Source organism: Electrophorus electricus, chromosome 8 (assembly GCF_041902795.1).
Source record: "Electrophorus electricus isolate QZ-2024a chromosome 8, ASM4190279v1, whole genome shotgun sequence".
In the NCBI taxonomy this organism is placed as follows: Eukaryota; Metazoa; Chordata; class Actinopteri; order Gymnotiformes; family Gymnotidae; genus Electrophorus; species Electrophorus electricus.
The window spans coordinates 15,040,705-15,063,146 of NC_137504.1; the positions used below are offsets into that span (position 1 = coordinate 15,040,705).

Sequence of the window (22,442 nt, forward strand, 5' to 3'; positions counted from 1 at the left end):
AATATTATATTATATATATAAAAGCATGTGTGAGTTTGCTTATATTTATATGAAAATATAGATAATATATAATAATATAATAGTCATATCTGATCAATATCAAGATCAAGTTTGTAATTTACCATTTAAAGGTTTTCATATTTCAGAGAACACTCCAAATAATTTCCTCAGTGAAATGCCCCATCCATAATGTCGTTACAGAAGGACAGATCAGGTGTGTGTTCAAGATATACTTTTGCCTATAATTTGAGATATATAAAAAAGAGGCTTTTAACAAAGCATGCTTTCAATAATACCTCTTAATGTAGCCTAGAGATGTAGATGTAGACATGTAGATGTAGATGTATATAGGTGTAGAGCTGTGTAGATGTAGATATATGTAGACGCAGAGATATAGATGTAGATGTGTAAATGTAGATATGTAAACCTTTTCAAAGTCCCGCTCCCCCCACAAAGTCTCTATTGTGTAACACACTAAAACACCTTTTTTGTGAACTTCGTCCTCAAGTCTGGTTGTGAAACTGTGCCGAGATTACCCTCTGTTAGATGTGATTGGCCAGCATGCCATGCTAACGTTGAGACAGTACTCTTGCGGTTAGTAGGCTGCGAGGGGTCTGAAGCATTTCCAGTAGCGGCAGAAGAGGCATGTGGGGCAGGCTCCCCTTCTGCCCCCTGCACCCCCCCTCCCCAGTCCCCCTAGCAATGAGCCGTGGAAGGGGGAAGAATGCGTCTCAATCACGCCTCAATTACGGCCCTCCTAGCCCCGATAGGAGAGATCTGTTATGAATACCCAACCGCCGCCACCAATCACTATTACCACTGCTCTCATTACCAGGCCTTTAACCATCCTGATCATTACCCCATTATTAATGGAGGGAGAGAGAGCGAGGGAGAGAGAGAGAGAGAGAGAGAGGGAGACCCGAGGGGGAGAACGGAGAGTGAGAGAGAGAAAGAGAGAGAGATCACAGAGTGAGAGGAGATATGGTGGCACGGAGTAAACGAGTGTCAGGATCGGTGCACGCACTGAAAAATTAAACCAATTAGGGGTGCCGTTCTGAGCCCCCTCACCTCGCATTCCTTTCCGAGCCACTGAGCAGCTGAGAAGGAAGAGAGAGGTGGCGGGAGAGGAAGACAGAGAGAGAGGGAGATGCAGCACTCTATTCTGTCATGCTTGGTGAAAAGCACAAGTGAGGGAGTGTGTGTTTGTGTGTGTGAGAGAGAGAGGGGAACGAAAGAGGAAAAGAGAGTGAGACTGGTGCCACAGAGAGGCGGATTAAAAGCAATCTATATCCACATAAATCATTGATTAAATGAATCATGAAATTAATATGTAAATTGTGTGTTTAACCTCTATTTATATACCACTGTCTGTCATCGTAGCGTAAATCTAAAACTAATTGCAATTTCTCCGTGAGTGCGGGAAAGTGTGAGACAGAGACAAGGGCTGGGAGGGTGGGGGTGTGTATTGGGAAGAGCGAGTGGTAAAACTCTGACATATTTATTAACTAAATGTTCAACTACATCAGCTCACTCATTAAGAGGTGCGTGGAGCATGAGTGGTGAAGGGAGGCTTGTTCGTGCTGCTTGGGCAGCTCAGCTGGGGGGGGGGTCGTGACGGCGAGAGGACTCTGTTCCGTCGAACCGCACAACGCAGAGGTGCACGCCTGCCCAGCCGACCGCAAATAACAGTGGCTTAACCTGACTTGGAAATACAGACATGCTCACATGACAGCACAGGTCAGACTTGCGAACTCGAAGCAGATGCAATGTCTCATCTGACTGTGATTATATATATATATGTGTGTGTGTGTGTGTGTGTGTGTGTGTGTGCGCACTTGTCACATGTAAGGTATTTCAGCTTGTACCTAGCCAGAAGACCTGTGTGTGTCTCTGAGTGTGTGTGAGACAGACAAACAGGAAGACTGAGAGATAGATAGGCAAGAGGAGTGATGGGCTCTGGGCCTCCTCCTACTGCTGCCTGACATAAACCATGCTCCAGACAGGCCCGCCTGCCACGGAGGACGCTGATTTACAGGCGGGCGAAAGCCGGGGACGGCCGCCGTGATCTTTCAATAAAACATCAAAAAAGGACTCTGACCCATCCATTACCCACAAGCCTCAGCGGAACTGGGAGGTCAAGCGAGCCTGCCATCGCTCATGCTCCAATCTCACAGCAAAGCACCTTGGGATAGCTGCCGGGCTGTGGGAGGGGAGAATATTCAGCCTGAGCTCCCTGCAGGCCAGACAGACACAGAGTGCATTATGGGTTGAGTTCCAAAGGAGAACATTTGCTTCACTGTACTGTTGGCCCTACAGAGAACTCGTGAAGCCATTACATGGATCCATCAAAGTGTTTATAACAGGAGTCAGACATAATTCCTGAAATAAAAACAAATTATGCATTTGCAAAATGCAGAATGGTTAATAATTGTAAAATGTGTCTGTTGTGAATTTCATAAGAGCTACTGAGTGTAATCTTATAGAAACTTAAGGTAAACTTGAAGAAATTGCCACCACTTAGAGATATAAACATATAAATCCCCAAATATATATTAAAAATATTTCAATATATTTTAACTAATGATGTGAATTGCATATAAATTGTAATAAAGCACAAGTTCTCATATAGAAGCAAAGCAGAGTTAAACTGTCAGATAATTTCATCTTCTGTCTTGCCATTCCTACCTACAAGCACACACACACACGCGCGCACGCACACATGCACGCACGCACACAAAATGTACATAGATTATTTGGCCAAGGTGAGCACATCCGTCCACTCCAGCCCCTCTGAGAATACCCTTTCCCTTTCTTGTTCTGAGTGACTTTTTTGATATGTTATCAGAGACATGCACAGAGCTGAAGTGAGAGGGTTGTCAGTGGCTGCTGCCTTCAAAGGGAGGAGGGAGGCAATAAAGCGTCCACATGCTCGACCTCTTGTTTCACTAATTCACTTCATTTCATTTTAACTATCCGGAACAATCTAGTGAGACATTACCCTGTAATGAAACCTCACAGGGACCGATTGTCTTCAGAAAAGACAATTCCACACCCCCCCCCCCCCCTCATTCACTCACAGAGGATACACACAAGGACGTGATGCGCATAACATGTAAACATGTAAGAAGAACCATCCAGCGCTGTCTGTCCTTGCCTCCGTAAATGCACACACTTATGTGAAAACACAGACCAACCTTCTACCATAGGGAGAGATGAAAGGGAGGGTAGATCAGGTTACTGTGTGTGTGTGTGTGTGTGTGTGTGTGTGTGTGTGTGTGTGTGTGTGTGTGTGTGTGTGTGTGTGTGTGTGTGTGTGTGTGTGTGTGTGTGTGTGTGTGTCTCTCTCTCTCATTCTGCTCTTGAGTGGGGTAGTGGAGAGGGCAAGAGGCTAGCAGGTTTAGCAGTGTGACAGTGTGAAGGCCATGGGCCACAGACGCAGTACCACTAGACATTATTTTAAAAAGGCAGATGTCCAGGGAGAGAAAGTCTAGCCGATGGTTCAGACAGACATAACAAAAGAAGAAGGGTCAGGGATCCTAAAGAAAAAGTAGTCTCAATTTTATTTATGGGTAAATGAATAACAGACCAAAGAAATTAACAAAATGAGCTACAGTCTTTACAAGGTTAATGTGTTATAGAACTTAATGTGTGTGTGTGTGTGTGTGTGTGTGTGTGTGTGTGTGAGTGTGTGTGTGTGAGTGAGAGAGAGAGAGAGAGAGAGAGAGAGAGAGAGAGAGAGAGAGAGAGAGAGAAAATAGGCTACCCATGTATGTGTAGCTAGACTTTAGGCATACATCAAAATTCATAATGCGCCAGTAACGAGGAGTGGCGTGGGCGTGGCCTCTAAACATGGCTCCGATTGGCTGAAGGCCCATCCGCCAAACCCATCTCGACTGGAGCATAGTCAGGAGACTCACATCATAATGGGAATAAACAACCTGGCCTCGTAGTGTGGTTCCAATTTAAAGTGTTATACACTTCCAGCATGTTTCTAATCAAGCCCAGTGCCTCTATTAAAGCAAGCTATCTTCATACTTATGAGGGGGAAGAGGGGAATGGAAAACACATAAACAAAACGGTCACCGAGAGCGTCGGTCTAAAGCTGATGAGGACACAAGTGAGAGAGGCCGGGAATGGAGACCGGCTCCGTGAATACGGTTTTCAAACCGAATCTGTCAAACCAAAAGAGTTTGTCGCTAAATAATATATACACACCTTGCACAACGAGAAAAAGATGTGCCAGGTAGCCTACACACACACACACACACACATACACACACACACACACACACACACACACACACACACACAAAACCCCCTCTTTTACAGCGTTTATATAAATGATCACTGTAAGGGTTAATGCGACACCGTAGGGGATCATTCAATTTTTGCCGTGTAGACGGAGCAAGATTATGCTCCTCATTGCCCGGCACAAATCAACAGCCAGACACAAATACGTTTCTGTGGGGTAATTAAAAACAGGCAGTAGGCAGGACGGCCTTATCAGCTCATCACGTTCTCCGCTCATCTAGAATAACACTGGCGCATCTGCGTCCGTTACGTCTCGAGGATAAATCAATCCGCGTCGTTTTAGTTTTTAAAATCCCGGCTTTTAGGGGGGAGCGGCCGCCCGACAAATTTATTTCCCGCCGACGCCCACTGACAGTCTATTTACTGTAGGCAAATGGAAACTCATGCGCTACCTTGTAATGGACTCAAAGAGAGTGAAGATGAGAACGAGAGAGGCGGTAGAGGGTCAAAAAGAGAGGGGGTGGGGGGGCGTAAGGGTGAATCTCAGAAGATGAATGATCCTGGTATAAAGGATAGCAGAGCTGGCTTCTCCTGTAAGATGGCCAGATTCTCTCCTAAACACTTTATAAAAATAAAATGGAGAAGAATGAAAAACAAACAGACAAACACATAGGAGGCCAGCTGGCTTTGGCTGTTACCTGGTCTTACTGAATGTGTGTGTGAATTAGTTTGACAAAGGGTATTAATTTGAAACAGCACATCAGGGATAACACTATAAATGACAAAGATGACACAGATGTCCATCTCTCTCTCTTACACACACACACACACACACACACACACACACTGTATATCGTCACCTTTCCGAATATTTTGTTGATGTGCTGAGAGCAAGGGGAGGAATCTTGATTCGACAAGCATCACGCATGAAGAGGGAAGAAGTCTCAAATGTGGAGGCATATCATATGCAACACATTTTAAAAGTCCGACACAGGCTTACAGATGGTAGGATACACCATTATATTTACACCACTTGTATGCCTGTGTGCATGCAAGTGCGTGTGTCTGTGTGTGTAATTGGACCCAGGTTGCCCAGGGCAAGCACAGACAGAATGAATCTTCCGCAGATCCAGCAAGAGCACCAGAACTGACCATGATGTCATTACATACCCAGGGATTCTCATGATTTAACCCAGACATGGCGAGGCTCGTGTCCACACACACACACACACACACACACACACACACACACACACACACACACACACACACACACACACACACAAACCTCCTCTTTCACTGCTCTACTCCATCTTTCTTTTCTTCCTACCTTCTTGACTCTGTCACTTTTACCCCTACATTTGATGCTGTGAGCTGACAGTTGTTCCATTTGACAATGACCACTAATAGACTTTTAGCTCACCCAGGACTTCCTACATAGTGATAAAGAACCACTCCACTAACCCTTGATCCCTTTGCTCACAAAGACCCTGAACCTGTGGGTTGGAGTCCATTTTACCTTTAAAAAATAAATGCATTCTTCATTATGGAAGTCACCTGTGTATGTGCACGTACAAACTGCCACACACACACCGTGTTCTTTGAAAGTAAAACTACAGCTAAATGCCTCTTTAAAACAGTCCTCTTAAGTTGCCTCTGATGCAAACAACTCAACATAGAGGCAGAGATCATTTCATTGTTTCTTTTCAATATGGATATTGTTGTGAAGTCTGACATTTTCTTCCGTCTTTGTTCTCACACTGCCTGTCTTGTTTTCCTATATTCGTCATATTAACCTTCACATTTTTTTTTTAAATTAAAAATTATACAGTGCATTTTTATAATAATAAAATAGTTAGATCTGACCACACACATTTACAGATCCTGTAAGTATTATCTGTAAGTATTATTGCATGGTCGGTCCATAAGATGCTGTTCGGATGAACCTCGCTCCTAGCCCTTGAGCTAGCAGAGTTGGGGGGGGGCGCCGCGAGTTATTGCCTCCAGATGTAGGAGACAACTGTAAACACTATTGCGCCAAGGGAAACGCGCGGCTTTGCCATTCTCTCATGCCTCGAGGACTCGTCTCCTATAAAATGCCATTCTGAGGTAGTGCGTGATGCTCACTTGAGCCTTACTGTTATTACTGTAACCTGCACTCGCAGGCGTGCCGGCAAAACGGTCCAACAGCTGGTAGGCCTACGAGGTACAGGTAGGTATATAGTGGAAGGCGCCATAAAATATTAATCCTCGTAATTAGGACCTAGTTATCTTTTCCTCAACCGGATTGAGTTCTCCCCCGCTAAACGTTTCCCGCCCTTCACGCGCGTAGAAGCTTAGTGTCAAAATCCACGATTAAAGTGACAAATACAAATAACGAACTCTCGAAAAAAGGGTAAGGTGCAATTATGGATTAAAAGGAGCTTATATCTCAAGTCTCTTAAACTTCTCTAATCATTTTCCCTCTGCCTGCTGCGTTGACAGACAACGTCGCGGCGGCACTGGAGAAAACACCGGCTCTTCCGGCACAAACTACTTTGCTGATTTTAGTGTCATATTCAATTTTCTGCTCCCTGCGTCTCTTCGAATCCCCGTCCAAAAACAACCATTTAAAACATCACTCCTAATTAGATGATTAGTGCTTGGAAGGGCAGGAGATAAGTCATTTGCATAATTCAATCATAAAAGTTGGAGATACATATTTCTATGTTCGTTTGTACAATTATCTCGGCTGTCCTGGGGGCTGTGATATTAATGTGATTAAACAATACTCCTGCACGGAGCCTAGTGTCCTCCATTAAAGCACTGCTAGAGGCAAACCAAAAATTAATTTTAGGAGACAATCAATTTTATTCTACATGACTGTAATAAATATAGCCCGGCTGCAGATGTGTCATTAGGCTCAGGAAGGAGATTTTCCCAAAGTCAAAATGACACCAGTGGCTCCAGCACCCCCACCCTCACCCACCCCCTCCCCTCCCCTCCAGCGCGGCCACCCCTCCTAAACCGCTCTCCTGCAGTGAGTGGCGGAGGTATCATTTTTCCTCTTGCTTGACAAGTCTTCTCCATCTGTCAGATTTAACCTCTCACACGGATCGCATGAAAACACACAGATAAAAAGTTTGTTAAATAAATAAATAAATACAGTAAACACAACAAAAAAAAACCGCTGGAGTTCACCCAAAAGTGAATAAAAGTAACTTTACATTACGCACACAGAACCATTGTGCTGCCCCTAATAAACTTTCATTAGCTTAATGCATGTTTGTGCAGTGCTAAAATAGACGCGCGTTAAGTCCGAGATGCAGGTAGCGCATTTCCATCACTAATTGACCACATGTGTCTTCGTTTTGACTGTAATTCATTGGTTACGCGTGGGACTAGTTATTAGAGCGCCGCGGCACGGAACAGGCCCCTGCCAAAATTAATGAGAGATCTCATGGCCACAAGTTGTTTTATTAGACCCCAGACGCAGTTAAGCGCTCTTAAGTCTCCAACATATCAACATATTCACAAGGAGAAAAAGAGAAAAGTGGAAGGAAGGAAGAGAGAGAGAGAGAGAGAGAGAGAGAGAGAGAGAGAGAGAGAGAGAGAGAGAGAGAGAGAGAGAGAGAGGAGAGAGAGGAAAGGAGAGAGAGATGGACACATCGCAAGCTATCCGCAGCCATAAAAATATCAAAGTATTTCAACCTTTGCTTTTACAATAGAGCGCCATAAATCTGACACGCAGAAAGGTCGTGGATATTGGAACGTTAACTTCAAAAAGAGGGCATGGGGAATTTTAGCCTTATTATACGAAACCATTTTATGGTAAACTGTTCAATGAAAAGCTTCTAAAAGACAACGACGGGTGCGTTTAATTTAAAATCCATGTAGTTCTGTACAGAGTATTAAAGTATAGACAAGAACTGACAAGAATTGTCGCAAACAATTGTCCATATGTGATGGACGTTATATTGCCAGAATAGAAAAAAAAGGTCCTTCTCCACGTTCCAGAGCAGAAGTTGTATCGCGGTGCAGCTGTATCGCGGTACTTCTTTCCTCGTCTCTCTCTCTCTGTCTCTTTCTCTGTCTTCCTCAGCACTCAGGTAGACGGCCAGCGACCACATCACTTGCACATAAATATAAGATCATACAAACAGACGTGCGCGCAATGTCACACACAACCTGTCTAAAACTAAAGAAACACATATCCCTGCATCTCTGCTTGACTATTTCATGAAGTGGGTCGACTTGGGGGCGCTATGTTGGGCCCTTGGGCCACTTTCGGCCCGAGTGGGGTTAATTTATAATTTACTGCATATAAAGGGCAGAGGAAGGGAATTTGTTATAAGATAAAACTGGGGAAAGGGGTGGATGTATAATTGATTACTGACATTCAAGGTGCGCAGGAGGACGAGTGACAGTCTCGACGCCCACTGAGGAGATTGGAGGAGACAGCGGGGTATCTTGGGTGCCAGGCTCGAGCCGGGGAACCGTAGCCTTAGGCGAAGCCAGGGGCAAAGAAACGTCCATATGGACCAGGCACAGGGACAGACATGCGCTTGTATTAATGTGCGCTCATGCTGCATCAGAAAACATACCGGTCATCGATCGAGCTACAACAATCACGCACCGCCCCCCAAACACACACAAAGAAAGAAAAACACGCACATACACAGGTGCCGGCACTGTGGAGGAAACAGTGGGAGGCCATGCAATATTAACGCCATGGTCATACTAAAATACAGACTGCGAGTTTGTACCTCCTTGCCACATACCGTCACCGACATGACCTAAATGTCTTTCATCAATGGCTTTTCAGTGCAGTATGTGTATTTAACCGCGCGAATAATTACAGCTGTATTATTTTATTATTATTTATTATGCTTTATTATTAGGAGGTTCGCGAAAACAGAAAGCAAACAAACAAAAAACATAATATGGAAAATTATGTGAACCTCATCTACAACCTCACCATCAGAAATGTATCTAAAATTACAGTTTAAAACCTTAAATTGTAGCTAACGTTTTTAGCAAGTCTTCGCATTTATTACATGCGTTTCAGAAATACCCTATTCTTTTAAAAGTGTCACAATCTGCAAATCGTATCACGCCAGGGGCAAAAGAAAGAATAAGATATATTTTAAGGATTTGAAAACAAACTGTTTGATAACGCAAAGAAATCGGGGTCTGACGAACGTTCATGCAAGTAATGACTTTATAATTTAGGTTGTCAATTTCTACATCTCAGTAGGTACTGACAGGAGCATCCTTGACCCATGGCATGTAGTCAGTGAGGTGGGGTTTTTCGTTTACGACGTGCTTCCCTTGAAACAAATCCCTGATCAGCCGTGCACTAAAATATCTGTTGACTGAGCATTCCTGAACTGCCTGGCTGCCTGACTCCTGAGCCGCTCTTTCGCTTGGTGCGAAAACATTTAAATAAGCGATGCCAAAGCCCATCTATACGGAGAAGCAACACTGGCCTATAAACACGGAAGACCAGAGGAAAAGCAGCACAGATGTTTGTCTCTAATGTAATTCCTTTTCAATTTCCTAAGTGCAGTCCCCAAGTGCAAACTAGTTTAGCGTTATGTTTAGCTTGCAAATTCTTTTTAATAAATAATGAATGCAATAAAAACCCGGAGATCAATTGCGAGCTGAGAAATCATAAAAGCAGGCCTTAAGTGCCGCTTGGGTTTGCTGATTTGGACATTTTCTTCGCGTATTTAAATTGTCCGTGGCAGTTTTAAAGATCCCGTCGAAATGTTTTGATTACTTTCCTGATGTCCGTGACTGTGCTTATGAAAGCGAAGGCAAAAGACACCTCCTCTGTCTTCTCACTCTTCCCCTAGGGAAGCAGTGAGAGAGAGAGAGAGAGAGAGAGAGAGAGAGAGAGAGAGAGAGAGAGAGAGAGAGAGAGAGAGCGAGAGGAGAGAGAGCGAGAGAGAGGAGAGAGAGAGAGAGAGAGCGAGAGAGAGAGAGAGAGAGAGAGAGAGAGAGCGAGAGAGAGAGAGAGCGAGAGAGAGAGAGAGAGGAGTCCGGTTGTGCACATTAGTTACCACCATATGGTGGTGGGACGGTGGATGATGTTTAAATCTGACTATAAAAGCGATGCCTGTATGTGCGGACACCGGAAGGTGAGCTGTAAAGCAGTGAGGCCGAGGACCAAATTCAATTCTAGGCGAGCCCATTGCTGAAGCAATTTCATTATCCGACCGTATGCTGCAACCTGACTTAAGTGAACAGCGCGACGTTCTACGCCCCTGTCTGTTATTACCCAGTTTGCCTGTAATCCAAAACTATAAAGTAAAATAACAAAACGATGCTGCTAGAATCAGTCAGTCAGTGTCTGTGTGTGTCTCTCTCTCTCTCTCTCTCTCTCTCTCTCTCTCTCTCTCTCTCTCTCTCTCTCTCTCTCTCTCTCTCATCACAGATTGATCGAGAACAACGCAAAACCCAATAAAGTAACGGCTGAATTCTGAGGGGGGGGGGGGGAGGGGGCGTTAAAAGGTTAATTACCGAACCAAGCCCAAAACTGCCATCTGGATATTTCTCTCTCTCTCTCTCGCTCTCTCACTCACACACACACACACACACACACACACACACACACACACGGTTTCGTTTGGTCACCTTATATATTGTGTAATTGTTGAGATTATCAGATATTATAAAACTGGCCCGTCGGGATTTCTTACGTCGATGTATTTTTATTAAGCATTATGCCCTCCTTCAACAATACCCTCCAGGCTGCGTTAAGGAAGGACTGAGAGCCTTCTCAACTGAAATGGGTCACACATTACCTACAGTTCAGAAAGAAACAAAACAAGTGAAAAAGCCTCAAATATTCCATCCAACTGCAACCTTTCAGAATACTTCTATTCTAAGAACACAACATATATAAAACATTAGATTACTTGGCAATAATGCAATAGATAAAGTAAAAAGATTCACTTTTCGAGGGTAGGTATGTAAATAAATAAGTAAGCGAGGAAATAAAATGAAATAAAATTAAGAAATAAAGAAACAGGGATTGACTGAACGCATATCACGTAGTCTTTAACCCTTGTATTTAAATTTCTATTTTGGTAGCTACTATTTAATTCATTTTTTTTTGCAGATGCTTGTCATATAACATGACTATTTATGTTTTGCTCAGTGGCTGAAAAGTATTATTCTTAGTAATAGCATGAGTACTCTTACTACGTTATTACTGCCTTTATGTCTATTTTAGTTTTGATTTTAAGGTCTTTATTATTCGGGAAAATACCGTACTTTTGGACTATTATATTCGAACAGATAAGGCCTATTGTCGATGTCGACTGGTTAAAACACTCTGTGTAACTCTGCCTTTGTGGCGCTAATCAGAGTGCTTCATTGTCACCCAGGTCCTTGATGCACCATCCGGGAAAAAAGTTTCAGTAATACAATCAGACAATAAAGCAAAAACCCTTGAGGTCTCGGATGAAGGTGGAAAAGAGCCATTGCAACCCTTTGTGGTCTGTGTCTCTCTGTCTCTGTCTGTCTGTCTCTCTGTCTGTCTCTGTCTGTCTGTCTGTCTGTCTCTCTTTCTCTTTCTCTTTCTTTCTCTCTCTCTCTCTCTCTCTCTCTCTCTCTCTCTCTCTCTCTCTCTCTCTCTCTCTCTCTCTATTGACATTGCAGGAGGAATATAGAGCATGGGAACACTAATGCATCTGTCATGATAACAAGCTAAGAATAACATCTTGACACCAAACAGAGTTAAGAATCCGGGCGAGGTGATTTATCCCTCCCTGTCGGTCACATTGATTTATTTAACACGGGCAAACACAAAGTCCAAATGAGCTGGACATCTTTACAAACAAGAGAATTGTAAACAACAATGCCACAACGCAGAGCGTTAGTTCGGCACGAGTTTCTGAACATTTTTCATAAGTGCTAAATTATACTGTTGGTCATCAGCTTTAACCTGCGGCAGAAAATAGAAGGGAATTATATTGCATATGTTTTGAAACAACACATCAATGTAATGGGATCAATTGGCAAACATTCATAAATTTGTATCAAAACCTAAAAGAGTTGTGTGTGAATGTGAGACATATTCATTCAAAATGTAAAACATCAAACGACCCAATCTCCTTTATGTGATCTCACGCCCTGTGATTTATTTAATTACAATCAAAAATGAGTTCGAGAGGTTGACCTGGGTAAATTGTTTTTTTTTTAGTTAAACCATAGAGTGCGTTTATAAACTTGAAAACTGCACTATTTTATATATATATATATATATATATATATATATATATATATATATAAAAAAAAAAGAGTCTGCCTCTTTCCCTTTAATCATTGCTTTTGCAATGATAAGTTTTTGCTTATTTCACACGATGCACTTTACTGTGAAGGTCAACGCTAGGTGAACTGCACCCACAAATCAGGAAATTAGATGCAACAAGTTTAAACTCTTCTTTCATAAACTGTATCATCTGCGTGTCGGTTTCATTTTGCTGGCCAAATGCGAGTGTTTATTGGGGCCAATAAACAATGTCAGAGTACACTGTTTAAGAACTGCCTCCAGCATGCACTCCTAGGAGAGCGGATATTTTCATCAAGTGGCCAAAATGGATTGCGGTTCAGCTGAAATTGTCTAACCCAAAATCAGTACTTAAGTCAACTACGTCGAGTTTTAGGCTATGAATACGCATTAAATTTGCGAGCGCTTTAAAACGGTCAAGCAGGTGGCCGTGGGGTTTTTACATGTAACATGAATGTGTTCAAATTATACGGCCAATACTTGGTTTAATCTGTTTTTTGGTTGTTGTTGTTGTTTTTTTAATTCAGTAGAACGTTTAATGAAATGGAATATAGCTTACATGTTCTGCAGACATGCAATCTATATTTTAGTTATACAAACATCTTTAAACAAACCTACACCACAAGTTCCAAAACTTTTCACAGAACAGCACGAACGCGCAAACGCGCAGTACCACCATTAGAGTCGGATCGTGCATTACAACGAAAGAGTGAAGTCTGACTGGAAATTGATATTTAAGTATTTAAGTGCACAGTCTGAACTTGCCTTGCATTTGTGCAGTCGTTGTAAAGCGCCTCGAAGTCCTTTCGGCTGATGAGCTTGCAGCGATTGACGCCGGGCTGAATCGCCCCGAGTCCCCGCAGGATCCGGACCTGCTCCACCGTGCATACAACAGGGGATATATCCAGCCGCTTCAGTTTAGTGTAGACGGTGTGCAGTCCCCCGACCAGATGTTTAAGAAAGAGATCAAAAACCTGCGGCAAGCAGATCAGCTCCTGGCCGTCCACGGTGAAAGAGGCTACTTTGACCCCGTGGACCTCCACCATTTTGCACTCGTTATTGCTGGTGGTGCCACCGCCGCCGCCGCCGCCGCCTCCACTGCTGATGAAAGAGTTGATCAGGCTGCTTGTCAGGCGCGGGGACTCGGCCGGGCTGGAGTACAGGGGGTCAGGACGAAACAAGCTGCCCGCACCCGGAGTCGAGGTCGGTGAAAGCACCGGGGGAGTCGCTGATACGGCCATAGTTCTCTTTAAGTTTCCTCCTTTTCCGCACTCGATCGCTCTCGCACACCCGTTCGCGCTTTACTTGCTCCTTGCACTGTTTCTCCGCTCTCACTTGGCGTTTCTCATGCGACCACGCTGACGACTGGTAGTCGGCAATAGGCAACTACCTTCCTCGCAAATGGGATGGTTACAATGAGGAGCATTGCACTCAGTGTTTCAATTAGCCAGCCCACCTCGACGTGGAGTGACACCTCTGTCCACCAACGACAAGCTTAACAGCACACGCCTTTACATCCTATTGGTGGTTTGTCTGTAATAGCGGGGACATTTATTATTATCGTCGCTTAGCGGAGCTTAACTTTCAGTAGACTGTAACAATTCAACTTCTAAAACGCAGTGAAAAGCTAAAATGCTGCTTTATTATCATAAAATGTAAGTTAAATGGGACCACCTTAGGCGGTTTTAAATGTAAATTTTTAATATTGAATGTTACTTTTACAATTATCTACCAGATATGAATGATTATGTTAATAGTGAATTACACAAGTGGGATGATAACAAATGTAGTATATATTGTTTCTTAATTACTGTTTTATCAAATATATTATAATAGATTAGAAATAAAGTATACTAATAGATTATTAGTAAACTATTAAATTTATAGCCTAGTTTTGTTTTGGGATTTTTTTGGTTTTTTTGTTTGTTTGCAGAATATTACCTCAAACACATTAGAGGTATTGGCCAGTTGTAGTGAATGTAATTTCTAAACCTCTGAAGGCTCATATGTGCGTTTTACTCAACAGGTAAGCTACAATAATTCTAACATCCGCATTTCGGTTGGGGTGCAATGTTAAATGGTTATGGGGCATTTTTTCATAATTCACAATATTATGTATGGTAGTGTAAGATGACATGGCAGGTAGGAAACTCAATAGTTTATATGCATAATAAATAATAAATATACTGTAGCCTATACTGCAAAACATAATCACCCACTGGCTTGATAGTATCAACTATTATTTAGACTACTAATAACTCAAATGATGATAGAAATGTTCTTGTATTAATCTTGTATTAAACTCTAGCGGAGTTTTGGATGAACTTAAGTCATAGTACATTGGTAGTTTTGTAATGACTTCTGTAATGACATTTTGTAATAACTTTTTGTAATGACTTCTGTAATGACCTCAGTTTGACTGTTTTTGTTATTAGAGTACTACAGTTAAAGGTACATGTAAATACAGTTCACTTACACAAACCATTTGTTGAAGGAAAGAGCCTGTTCTATAGGCTCTAAAAAGGCTTTTTAAATTATTCTCGAACAAGATAAGGTCTTGAGGATACACCTATTTTCTACCTCTTGACCTGTCACTTAAGCTCAACCAGGGTTGTTTGTAATGTAAAGAACTATGTAGGCATGACAGGATAGTACAGTTGAAAGGATTTCTGGAGGGTTTGTTATGAAACACTAGGGTTGTTTTTGTAAACAATTTCTGAAGAGTGCACATTGTGCATAGAGCATATTGTGACATTGTGACATAACGAAATAACTTTTTAAAATCAATTAGCAGTTTAAATTTGTTCAGTTAGGTGTCAAGTACCTTTTATATGAGAATGTTTGTGTAGGGTCAAAAAACGTTGTAAAATTAATATGAAATCATGCTTAACCTTTGAGCTCTAGCAACTTCTCAGGGAAGATTAATATTGTAAAGAGTACCCAAATGCCATGCAAATTTCTGCCAAGAACCTGCTGAAATTAAAAAGCTAGCTGGCAATCTGGGAAATTAGATACATTTTTTAACCTGTGTTTCAAATGAAGCTTATCCACTTTGTCTCGTATTTAATCTTAATGGCTGGCTGATTACTACACGTTGCTCTGCAGGAAAACATATGATCCACCTTATCCACACACCCATTCACCAACGCCCAGAGGTTTCTCTATGCATATTTAGTTCACTCTTATGCATGTGCATATGGTTTTTGATGTATGTTCTATTGGGTATGCTCATTTCTCACTGTAGAGAGTGTACTCCAGTCTTCTGTCACTTTTTCTACAATGTGATGTCTACTCCTTTTAGGGATGTAACATTGCTATGTACAAATGTCCTGTCAAGTATGCTTAAAGAGGCTAAACACGTTTTTTTTTTTTTATTTTAAAGAAGAGCCCAAACTAATGCTTTACGATTAATATGGTTATTTTCACACTTTTTTGCTTAAATAAAGATTTTTGTTTGGGACTTCTGACCATTTTGGTAAAGTTCAGTGCTTTTATAGGATCGAAATCTTGTACCCACCCTAGCCTTTTTAGATGAGACTCAAAACAGATTTTAGAGTTTTCCAAGGTGTTGTTTTTGTCCAGCTCATGGTGCTAGTCAGCAAATACAACCCAGGCCAATCATTTTCTTAACACTTGTAAGTAAGAGCACTTGTGATCATAAGAATGTACAATGCCTATACTAACTGCCTCATTTTTGGTCGTATGCTTTCCACCGATGAGTGACGAGTGAGCCTTTCTGACATAGCTTTAACTGACAGAGGCATTTCTCTTTAATGATTTTACATTTGGCAACATGGGGACAGAGAGGCCAAAGTGTGGAATAGTCAGCAAAGAAGGTTTGTGGGAGGGAGAATTGGGAGAAAATAAACCAGGGCCTGGACTGATGAAGTGAGCATGGAAATTGCTGAGGGAATGTTTTGCTGTGTTTTAGCATTACAAGACCTTCCAGTTATAATATATTACAGCAGGGGCCAAGCACAGATCACCATGTTCCCTTGATGTAATTAAATGGTTTTTTTTATTATTAATGCATATCTTACACAAATCAATGGCAACAGTAAATTGCCACTGATTGTAATTGAGTGTTTTTCTCTAATTTTACTTTCACTCATGATAAATATTCATGCCCATTACTGTGTTTTACATTCATTGTGCTTTTTGTGTCATTTTCGCTCGGCGAAATGTTACATACATCAGCAGTCAAGCAATCCATTTGTCCTGTGACATGTGCCAAAGAACTGCTGGACTCTTAATTTAGGGTAAAATATCGCCTTTTAATACTACTTAAGAATGGACAGGCTTGTTACTTGAGTGCGCTCAGTGTACATAATTCCTCTGAGAAAGCCACTGCAGATGATTTAATAACACTCTCTTTGTGTTTGCTGCCAAATCAGGGGTGACTTGGCCCTCGGAGTAAGAAGCAGCTCTTGGTGCAGCAGTGTCTGTCAAGGGTCCCAGGAGACTGACAGTCAGTAGTTAACCGCTTCAGCCACCTCCCAACAAAATGTGCCATTTCATTTTTCAGCTCTTTCATTTGTGCTGTGGTCAGCTTCTACTGAAGAAGTGATAGAGACTTATGATAATGGGGAATGTTACATAGAAGATGGCTGTTTTCTCATGGTTTGCCATGTTACAAATAGCCTACCTGCCTTTCAAGGTGACCTGATTCATCAGATAGAACTGACTTAGTCCTAATCATACGAGTCCATGAAATATTATATCAAGTTAGTGTTATTGATAATAACGTCAGCCATGTAAGCATTCCTGTATACCTCTGGTTGACTGAGGGGTGTGTAAAGGTGTTTATTGTTGTTGATATAAATTTATTCACTGCGGCTCTATGAGTAGTCTGGATGTTTAAGCACAGTTATGCTTTGATAACTAATCTCAAATTTAATTTACGTTTATGGTGAGATTTATAACACAATAATGTCCTCCTGGATGTTTCATTTGGAGCGTTTATAGGGGCGCTGACAGATGGTGTCATTCTGGATCGCTCTGCCACTGCTCACCTCTTCCCACCAAAGATGGCTGTAACCCCCCCCCCCCCCCAAAAAAAAAAGAGTTGATTGAGAAATGAACGAAATGAACTGTGAAGTCTCCTTGAATTCCACTTCAAAGTTTCGCTTAAGTGCAGGAAAAAACCTTGAGTGCTGTGTTTGACGACTGGTGACTGAAACCATGCCAATGCTTTGAACAGAATGTAAAAAAAAAAATTTGGTGCCTCTTTTATTTCAGTATGTGTGTTTGTTGTTGTGCCGTAGTGAATAAGACTGGATAAGAAAGAATAGTTGTACTCTCTTTCCTTGTTACAAAAGGCTTTCTCATACAACATGGACATCACGTTCCTGCACACTGTAGGCCTTACAAATTTCCTGAACTTAAAGGAATTGGGCAAGTGACTGACCTCTGGGACTTCCGTACTTTGCTCACTCAAAACATCATTGCAAGAACATGCTACACTAGAACCAGAAATACAGATGCCACGAATGAGGGCTCTTTCCATGCCAGTTCTTAGAAGAGGAGATCAAAGCTCGAGGAACTCACAGGAGGCTCTAGCTAAAGGTGTGGACACTTGGAGAGATAAAGACGACTCGATTGTAACAGAAAGTACTGCGGCGCTAGTCGCCTTGAAGCTGCTTTCAAACCTGGCCAGGGAAAAGCGATTCATCGCAGCAATGGCAAGCGATGAAAACTTCTCCCAAAGCCAAGCGATGAAGACTCCCAAAGCCATTTTGGTGTGCACAGTTTTCCCTTTTCATTTCTCTTTCCGGCAAAAAGATGGAACTGCATCCCCCAGAGGATGAGCCAGTGACATGAAGACACCCCCTCCGTCACAAATACTGAGGGAAACTCTGGTTAAAAGAACCCCTGGTGTGTTTGATATGAGAGAATGAGACAGCTAGCAAGAAAAAGAGGGGGGAGATGAACCTCTCTCATTGTAAGCCATCTGTCTTGTTTGCCAATGTTGTTTTAAGTGTGGACAAGATGGGCATAAAAAAAGCAGACTAAAGGAGATCAAATGTCACTCATGAGTTTTTACTTCAGCAAATAAACACTTGTCTGCATATTGGCTCAGGAAAGGAGCATGGATGACAAAAGCTGTGATGTCAAAAACTAGACATACAATGGAAGAAAGAGGGCAAGAGGTTACTGCACTGCTTTCTTTCTGTTAGGTCTCTACAGACTTCTCTCTAGGTCAGGCAATGAAGTAAACCAAGGGGAAAAGTCTTGAACACTCCAAAATATGCACAAATGATAAAAAGGACCCTTTCCTTATTGTTAGCTTAAACAAGATGATTTTTCAAAGCCTCTGAAAGATCTATGAAGCAAGCAGCAGAAACATCTGGAAGAGGAGCTCTAAAATGGGTCCTCCAGTGGCATCTGGGATATCTCATGATAAGGATAAGCTTTTGAAATGTATAAAATACAGTCTAAGCCTATAAAATATATAATGATAGGTTTTCTATATGTAGGTGTTTGCATTGGTTCCAGATGGAAATAAACTTGGAAAGGTCAGGTATACCAAAACCCACATTGCTACGCCCCAAAAATCCATGATCATTAAATATCCAGGAAATATCCAGGAAGTTCAGTATGATATTGAACTAGAGTGTTATATTAAACATTTGCTAAATGGAAGCTGCTTTTATATAACACCTTAAATAATGTTTACTATATCAGTGTTTGGTATCTTTGGTATCTACCTATATAACATGACATAGAATGGGTTATTTTTTAATTTTGACATAATATTTCAATATATTGGACCCAAAAAACCACACAAAACACATAAAATCATATTTGAAAATTTTTACTATAAAAAACACAAACATACTCAATTAAGCATTTTAAAGATTGAAAATGAAAACACAACTTGCAAATGTGAAAATGTAAAAAAAAGGTTAAATCAAACTATATACAACCATTTTGTTGTATGCAGTTTCAATGGCGTTTCAAGCCAGCACTTACAATGCATGTCAGCAGCAATGTTCAACTGTTTTTATGCTGTGACATCTTGAACTAGACATGTGGTTTGATCACACATGTGACTCCAGAAGGTTAAACCAAGGAAACAAAGGAGAAACATCATGAAACAATGCTCAAAAACAAGTGTACAGAATCAACAGTTCACAGTGACAGCACAGCTAGAAGAACATCCAAAAGATGCAGAGTTGTGTGAGAGCTGCATCTGTTTTTTGAAAGTAAAGTTTACATAGACTTTACACAAAACAAGAATGAGCCACTTTACATTGGAACGTGAGAAATCTTGGCAAAATAAATTAGTTGTTTATTGGGTTTTGCAACAGTATACAATTAACTTTTTATGTACATTCTGTGCACACAGTTTTATGTTGCCAGGATACCCAGGTGGATCAATGAATTTGTAAAGAATTTGTAACAGAATACCACTGTGGCCATTAAAGTGGGTGAATATAGTAATAATTCACCTCACTTTACTTTTTTGCTACCAAATGATGTTGGTTCTGCAATGTTATTTTAATTTGATAAAATGACCATTAGAACTTACCAAGGTAATTTTATTCTAATATAGCCTACTTTCTTTGTTGAGACAGTTATTTTCAAATAAAAGTTAATAATCTGAAAAGGTTTTTATGTGTATTTTTTTTATTTATATGCTTGTTCAGAGGTATCATAGGAACAGGTGCCACACAGAAAGACAAAAGGCAAACTTCACAGACAGTTCAGGAAATAATCCAGAAAGAAAGTCCAAGAGGCAAACAAATCCAAAGGGCAAATCTAGAATCAGAGTAATCAAACGTAAAGCCGTAAAACGGGGGCAAACTTGAGTAACATGGGCAAGGGAAAACTTGTAAACGGACTAGAAACGTAAATAGGTCAATACACAATTAAACAGTAGCTAAATATACAACACTCCGTATGCTCAAATAACTAGACGTGATTCACCACAATTAGGAAGCACGTGGACAGCCTATATAAAGGTGATATAACGATGCACAGGTGTGCTGGATTAATACTCTGGGGATGATGATCTCCCCAGAGGCTTCTGGGAACTGTAGTTGGTGGTGGTTCTAGAGGGCTGCATGACAACAGGAGCTTAAAAATATATTTAGAACCCCTTAGTATAGGAAATGAACCTCATCTATTGTTAATAACCTCAACCAAATACTTTCTCTAACTGCTGATTAGGACTGCAGAGTATTTAGGATTTATTTTCACCTATTTCATTATACAACATTGTTGTCCTTGACTAGTGCTTGACTAGTCTACTTCACACAGTATTTCAATGGGATTGAGGTTAGACCTCTAAATTGGCCATTCTGAAATACAGAATTTCTCCCGTATGAGCCATTGTGGTTTTAGATAATTTAGAGATGACCTGATAATCTACTGTAAAACTTCCTGATACGTCTTGGACTTTGATTAAAGGCATTTAGCATAAAAAAAAACTAGGGTTAGATGCCTGCAGATCCATAGCAAATTTTAAGCACCATCTAAGATCTTTGTAGTATTGGCCATATTGTGTTTGAAATAGAATTCTGGTGTGAAAAACAGGTTACTGAAAGTTGTTTAAAGAGGTAGGACAGGTTAAATACACACCTGAATTGAATTATATGGCTAAATCCAATTATACTATGGCAATTCAAAATTTTGTCTTTAGACCTCATCAGTTTAGAAGCCAGATTTTAGGGTTCAGCCGGATCTAAAAATGCAGATTCATGTAGACCTCAAAGAGTTTCCTGATTTACAGCTGTGGCATGAGCAACTTGTCAATCACTTTCCACACTCTTTCCTCACCGGTCACTTTTAATTACAACACCACCTCTGACCAGATATGATTTAGGAGAAGGCCATTTGAAACACAGCATGTTTATGGGTGTTAGTACCAGTACTAGCATATTATGGGTGTTGAGATGATGCGTAACATTCAGACACAATGGTGTTGCTGGCATTTTTGCCTGTCACTGTCGATGTTGTTTTGACAGTGGTCTCCCACCAAAAATATCCAGCCATTGAAGGTCCTGTGGAAAGACAGTGATCACTGATAAAGGTCTTGAGGATAGCTAACACAAACTGTATAGGGCAAAAGAGAGGATACAAATATTAACTATATTCAGGTAATAATACAGTGCTTGGAGAATTTGCCATTTCACACAATTTCCCAAGTGAATTTTTTCAGAAACCAATAATGGTAACAAAAAAAGGAAAGAAAACAAACCCAGAACTACAGGTGTACCAAGCGATGTATTCTGACTTAATTAGGCTGCGAATTGAATAAGGGAAATTAGGACAAGATGTCAATGCATTTACATCAAACAAAACAGAACAACCACAAATAAGCCAGCTGAATACAGACTGAGTCTTAATGGTGTCTCAGTTTCTGTTGCTATTGACTTGGGTCTCTCATTTGATGCACATCCAAGTAATACTACAACAACAGCTTTATCTCTGAAGCATTGTTAAAATGAAGTATCCATTTTCGTTATATGATCCAGAGAATCTAGTCCATGCTTTCATTCCATGAAGGTTAGACTGCTCTAATGCACTGCTGGCACCAGTTGCATCAGCTAGAATGCACTTACAAGAAATTGTAAACAATTAAAATTTTAAAATAAAGGTATTTATAGTATGCTTTGAATCAAAAAGAAATTTTCTGAAAGTTTGTTTGACTAAAGATTGAAGTGCATTATTCATATTTGTATGAAAGCAAAGTCTTTCACTGATAATTTCTATCATTTGACTACACATCTTTGTATTGTCTTGTAGATACAGTAGTTTCAAGATGACATCTTTAAATCTCTGTAGCAAAGTATGGTGGTGACAACATTATGTTGTAGGGCTGTTTTTCACCACCAGGGACCAAGATTGAAGTACAGATAGAGGCAGCAAAATACCAGCAAAGAGGCCCATTACAAGAAAACCTGTTTTA

General features: G+C 41.0%; 1 protein-coding gene across 7 annotated transcripts in view; it reads right to left on the minus strand.

Annotated features, from left to right (window-relative positions):
- Positions 1-13,944, minus strand: part of dacha (dachshund a) — a 111,105-nt gene extending 97,161 nt beyond the window's left edge. For 3 of the 7 annotated variants that reach the window (XR_014124742.1, XR_014124741.1, XM_035527326.2), the window contains exon 1: positions 13,295-13,943. Coding sequence is in view for 5 of the 7 variants with exons in the window: in XM_035527326.2 (XP_035383219.1) it covers positions 13,295-13,770 (476 nt within the window). In the remaining 2 variants the exon portion in view is untranslated. Of the gene's footprint in view, positions 1-13,294 lie in introns of all 7 variants that reach the window. The other 4 variants (XM_081718596.1, XM_081718595.1, XM_035527325.2 and 1 more) reach the window with 3 other exon arrangements.
- Positions 13,945-22,442: the final 8,498 nt, after the last annotated feature.